At 40.0% G+C, this 5,936-nt stretch overlaps 1 protein-coding gene across 1 annotated transcript; it reads right to left on the bottom strand.

Annotated features, from left to right (window-relative positions):
• Nucleotides 1–4,381: 4,381 nt before the first annotated feature.
• LOC126610208 (uncharacterized) lies at nucleotides 4,382–5,391 on the bottom strand. Its single transcript, XM_050278202.1, has 2 exons — nucleotides 4,934–5,391; nucleotides 4,382–4,763 (listed from the first exon to the last, which is right to left on the bottom strand). The coding sequence occupies exons 1-2, from the start codon at nucleotides 5,389–5,391 to the stop codon at nucleotides 4,724–4,726; spliced, it is 498 nt and encodes a 165-aa protein (XP_050134159.1). The 3' UTR covers nucleotides 4,382–4,723.
• Nucleotides 5,392–5,936: the final 545 nt, after the last annotated feature.

Here is a 5,936-nt window from a genome sequence, read left to right as displayed (position 1 = left end):
TGGAAAGGACCGCTCTCCATGTTTATTTTTGAGGAACAGGAAAATTATCAATCAGATATCTTTGCCGTGGTGGACGCCTTGTCCTCTTTACCCCAACAGGTTAAACTTCTCTCCTCAGGTCCCTGCAGCTCCTCTCATATTGGTTTCTCAATCTGGGGCTGCTAACTTCAGCCACATTAGTAGACGGAGCAGAAGTTCCCATACGCTTCCTCCCCCATCCTCTGCTTTTGATGAAATGCAGAGGCGAATAGATGTAATTGTATTCTCGACATGAGTTTAGACTTTCACCGAACCGAGACGCCGGCGGTGTACGTAAAATGAATGACGTTCAAAGAAAACTGGGTGCAAAAATCAACCTCAAGTATTGACGATATCATAATAACTCTACAAAACTTTGAAACTCCCAATTCCTTGAACCCCATTTCCAGAAATTGAGATGTGCAATTTGAAGTTTTGAACCAAGGAGGAGTATTCACAAATCACTGAATCCATGCTCCTTACTTGAAAATAAAACCCCAAATCCATAAACTCATTCTCCAGATTGTCCAGAATCATCAAAAGGAGGAGAGGATTGGGGTTTGATTAAACCTCTCTGGGTGGTTTTGCTACGCGTCCCCTTCGTGAGAGGCAGAGAAAGGAAAAAACAAAGGAATGGAAAAGATAGCAATAAGGCATGGTTAAGTACCAGCCGCACCATCTCATTAAAAGAGATCAGAAGGCTGAGTGCATCACCCCCAGTTTCTAGCAGAAATAGGCATCCTTCACCTAAAGAGCCTGTCACAAGTGAATATACCATAGGAATTTAAGTTACAAAACAAAAACTTCATGAGGTTAAGCTCATCCTTTTTCTTTAGGGTAGATAATATCGCTTGTTAACAAAAAAGTTACAAAACAAAAACTATAGGACTCGTTTGATAAATATTTCAGTTTTAATTTTAACCATTTTTTGTGCTATATATAAAGAAAATGTATGTTTTGAACAAACAAAATTATTTACACTAAGATTATCACTATTGCTATCCCCCTTAGATACAAAATATAATATTCTTTTGTGTAGATAATATTGTTTGTTCAAAACATATTTTTGAACCACATACTTTTATGATGTTTCGAACCATACTTTTCCTTTATATATAGCACAAAAAATGGTTAAAATTAAAATTGAAATATTGTTTGCTTTGAAAATTAAAACTGAAATATTGTTTGTTTTGAAAAGTATGTTTTGAACAAACTGATATAGTGATAACTATCCTATACATCACAAATATCGTTTGTTTTGAACATATTTTCAAATTTAAGACATCTCACTTGCAAATGAAGATGAATACTACTACTAAATCGTAATATTAAGTGGCAAAGAAAAAAAAATATGTTACAGAGAAATAAGAAATGGAGAAGCATAGGAACGATGGTTGTTGAAATGTAAATAAAAATTGTGTACGAAATGACACACAATAAAAACTAAAAATTGAAAACAATTTTAAGTTTTTTCATGAAAGAAGATTAAAAGAAAATAAAAAATTTAATATAGGATAGTTATCACTATTAAAAGAATTGTGCTCGATTCCAGAGCTTCTTTTCATTTTCTGTTTATATAGAACTTTACAAGTATAGTTAATTAGAACTTTACAGGTATAGTGAATATTTCACATGGATACACTGCATCAATGTTTCTTCATCTGAGTATGGGCAGCATTTGTTTAATGCATGCGTGGGCAGCATTTGTTTAATGCATCTGCATCTGAGTATGGGCAACATTTGTTTAATGCATGCGTGGGCAGCATTTGTTTAATGCATGCGTTGAGTGTATTGCAGAGTCATGCAGAGTCATTCACAACACTTGGTTTATCACACCCCCGCAAGCTGAGCGGTTGCCGGCGAACGGGAAGCTTGGAAAGAAGATAATTGAAACGATAAGTGGACAGTCCTTTGGTCAGGAAATCAGCAAGTTGATCTTGCGTAGCAACATAACCAACTTGTAATTCCTGGCGTGTGACCTTTTCCCGAATGTAATGATAATCGACTTCGACATGGCGAGTGCGGGCATGAAAGACAGGGTTTGAGGCAAGGGAGATTGCAGAAATATTATCACACCACACCTTTGGAGGAGATAGATGAAGATGCAGGTCTTTGAAGAGCTTACGAAACCAAGAAATAGTAGCTGCAGTTATGGCAAGTTGTCTGTATTCTGATTCTGTGCTAGAGCGAGACACTCATTTTTGTTTCTTAGAACTCCAGGACACAAGGTTTGGACCAAGAAATATATAGTACCCGCCAATGGATTTGCGATCATCCGGATCTCCTGCATAATCAGAGTCGGCAAAGGCAGTGAGGGTGAGAGGTCCAGGTTTATACACAAGGCCATGATCTGGTGTGGACTTCAAATAGCGAAGTATTCTTTTAACAGCAATCCAGTGTGTTGTGGTTGGTTGATGCATGAACTGGCAAACCTGGTTGACAGAGAAGGCAATATCAGGACGGGTGAAAGTGAGATATTGGAGTGCACCCACTACACTCCGGAACTTAGTAATATCTTGTAATGGTTCGCCGTCATATAAGCTGAGACGTTTACCACTGACTGCAGGAGTGGAGACAGGTTTACAGGCCACCATGTTTGTACGTTGAAGAAAATCAGAAATATATTTAGACTGTGAGAGATGAATGCCATTACTAGAGCGATGAACCTCCATACCCAAAAAATAATGGAGATGACCAAGATCTTTCATTGAAAAAACCGAGCCCATGTCCTTGATCAAGGTGTTTATACACTGAATGTTGTTGCCTGTGATAAGGATGTCATCTACATAGATTAATAAGTAAATACGAATTAAACCATGACAATACACAAAGAGAGATGAATCTGCTTGGGAGGCCACGAAACCCAGGTGTTCCAGATGATTAGAAAAACATTGGAACCATGCCCTAGGGGCCTGTTTAAGACCATACAGAGAGCGCCGCAATTTACAGACATGTGTGGGATATTGAGGATCAACAAAACCTATAGGTTGTTTCATGTAAACTTCATCAGATATTGAACCATGTAAAAATGCATTTTGAACATCCAGTTGGCGTATAGGCCATGAAAAATGAACAACCATAGCAATAATAAGGCGGATGGTTGAGTGTGTCACCACTGGACTGAAAGTTTCTCCATAATCAAGACCTGGTTGTTGATGAAAACCATTGGCCACAAGACGAGCCTTAAACCTGTCAATCGACCCATCAGACTTTCGTTTAATACAAAAAACCCATTTATTTGGTAATACATTCATGGTAGGATTATAAGGTACCAAAGACCATGTGCCCGCCCGTTGTAGGGCATTGAATTCATCAGCCATAGATGTCCTCCATTCTTGAAATTTATTGGCTTGACTGTAGCAGGTAGGTTCAGACATAGCAGTGATGGTGGAAGTATGGGCATACTTAGGGTTAGGTTTAGAAATGCCAGCTTTTGCACGTGTAACCATAGGATGGATGGTTGGGGGGGGCTATAGTGATTGGGGTTGTCGAAATGGGAGGGAGGAGTATGGTATGGCGGGATGAGTGTAAAGATGATTGGATGGGAGAAGAAGTAGGAGTCAAATGGTGGGTGATAGAGACGGGTGAGGGAAAGTGATTGTCTGAAAAAGTGTTGGAATGGGTGAGGGAAGTATGGGATAGAGTAGGATGAGATGGCGAATTTTGTGGGGATGGAAAAGTGAGTTCAGATGTCCCAAGAGGAACAGGATTGCTATCATGCAGAGAGGATGAGACTGGAGTAACACTGAGATTGTCATGAAATGGAAAACAATTTTCATCAAAAATAACATGTTTAGACATGAAGACACGACCTGTGCATGGGTCAAGACATCTATACCCTAATTGATGTTGAGAATAACCTAAGAAAACACATTTCTTGGAACGAAAATGCAATTTGTTTGACATGTATGGACGTAGGTATGGAAAGCAAGCACACCCAAAAACCTTAAAAAAATCATAAGATGGTTCTCGATTAAACAATTTTGTGTATGGAGAAGTTAATTTCAAAACTTTAGTTGGCAGTCGATTAATCAAAAAATTAGCAGTATGTAGAGCTTCAGCCCAATAGGTTTGTGGCATAGATGCATGAGCAAGAAGAGTGAGACCAGTTTCAACCAAATGACGATGTTTTCGTTCTGCCATACCGTTTTGTTTAGGATGGTGAGGGCATGTATATTGATGATGAATGCCATGTTTTTCCAAATAATATTTGAAAGTTTTGTTAATATATTCTCCTTCACCATCCGTTTGAAAAGTTTGGATTTTTGTTTGAAATTTATTCTCCATTTCAGTTTGAAATTTAATAAATGTTGAGAACACATCAGATTTTAGTTTTAATGGATAAAGCCATGTATATCGTGAATAATCATCAATGAAAATCACATAATAGCGAAAACCAGAAATTGACAAAGTAGGGGACGTCCATACATCAGAATGAATAAGTTGTAAAGGAAAATGAGAAATAGAATTTGATGGGGAAAATGGCAATTTCTTGCTTTTGCCCAGAGGGCATGAATGACAGACAGAATTAAAATGGTGCCTAGTAAGAGGCACTTTGCTAGAGGAAACTAAATGCTTTAAAATAAATAACGAAGGATGACCGAGTCTAGAGTGCCAAATACGATCATCAACCTTGACTCCCATGCACGAAAACAGTCCATGTCTTTTAATGGAATTAAAACTTGAATAAGGATAAACACCAGTGTTACTCCGGCCTGATAAAAGGATCATCCCCGAGCGGATATCTTGAACACGGAAGAAATTAGGATGAAGGACAAAGAAACAGTCATTGTCAGAAGAGAATTGATTGATAGATAATATATTTTGAGAGGCATCAGGGCAATATAAAGTATTTTTAAGAGTATAGGAGCTAGTAGGAGAGTAAATAAAAGAGGTGCCTATGTGGGAAATGTGCAAACCTTGACCACCATGAACACCACCGACTTGATCTATGCCTGTGTACTCCTGTGCATTTGTAAGTTGTCCAGGATCATTAGTAATATGTGTGTTCGCTCCAGAGTCCAGAAGCCATGTTGTGGGAGCATGAGATGCAGACTGGGGTACACGGGTTGACTGTGCAGCAAGGGCTGTGAGACGAGCACTTGGAACACGGCCTTCATAAGAAGTATTCATACGGTTGTAACAGTCAATGGCAGAGTGACCATTACGACGACAAATCTGACAGCGAAGTGGTGGACGATCAGACGAAGAGGGACCTGCACCAAGGATACCGTCATGGGGACGTCCTGGATTAGGAGCAGCAGCAACATGTGGGCGAGCCTGATTGCCACTACGAGGATGGACAGCACCACGGCCTCCACCATGGGCAAAGCCTGCATGAGCAGTCTGCCGACGTCCACGATTAGCAAACATGGCAGTCAAGACATGAGTGTCTCCAGACAAATTAAAGGTAAGGTGACGAGCTTCAGCACTGAGCAACAGTACTTCCAAAGCAGCATACGAAATAGGATTTTCTCGGGCTTGAATGGAGGCGACTGTGTTCTCATACAGTGGTCCAACATTATTCATGATCGTGGCAATTAAGTCCGAGTCAGCAATGGGAGAACCAGATAAGGCTAACTGATCAGCCAAGATGTTGAGTTTGTCCAAATAATCGGCAATACTGAGATCACCACGCCGGAGATTGAGAAGTTCCCTGCGGAGTTGAATAACACGATTGTGGGAGGAAGGTGCATATCGGTCCTGTAAAGCCTTCCAGGCCTCGGCAGCACTAACACATTTGACGACAACATGCATAACAGGAGGAGAGAGAGAACTAGTCAGCCATGATAGAACCATCTGGTCAGTTTGGATCCAAGGTTCGAAGAGAGGATTGATGGTGTCAGTGAGTTGACCATCATCATTCAGTTGATGAGCAGAAGGGCACTGAGAAGTGCCATCAACATATGGCATCAAAC

Source organism: Malus sylvestris, chromosome 17 (assembly GCF_916048215.2).
Source record: "Malus sylvestris chromosome 17, drMalSylv7.2, whole genome shotgun sequence".
Taxonomy (NCBI): Eukaryota; Viridiplantae; Streptophyta; class Magnoliopsida; order Rosales; family Rosaceae; genus Malus; species Malus sylvestris.
The sequence above is the reverse complement of the archived record's forward strand: the minus strand, read 5'-3'. Positions and strand labels throughout refer to the sequence as shown.

Excerpts from the sequence above, each read along its gene's own strand:
- LOC126610208 (XM_050278202.1), bottom strand. The coding sequence starts at position 5,391 with ATGTTTGCTAATCGTGGACGTCGGCAGACTGCTCATGCAGGCTTTGCC. Across the intron at positions 4,764-4,933 it reads GTTCATGGTGGTCAAGGTTT|ATATCCGCTCGGGGATGATC; the intron begins GCACATTTCCCA and ends TCCGTGTTCAAG.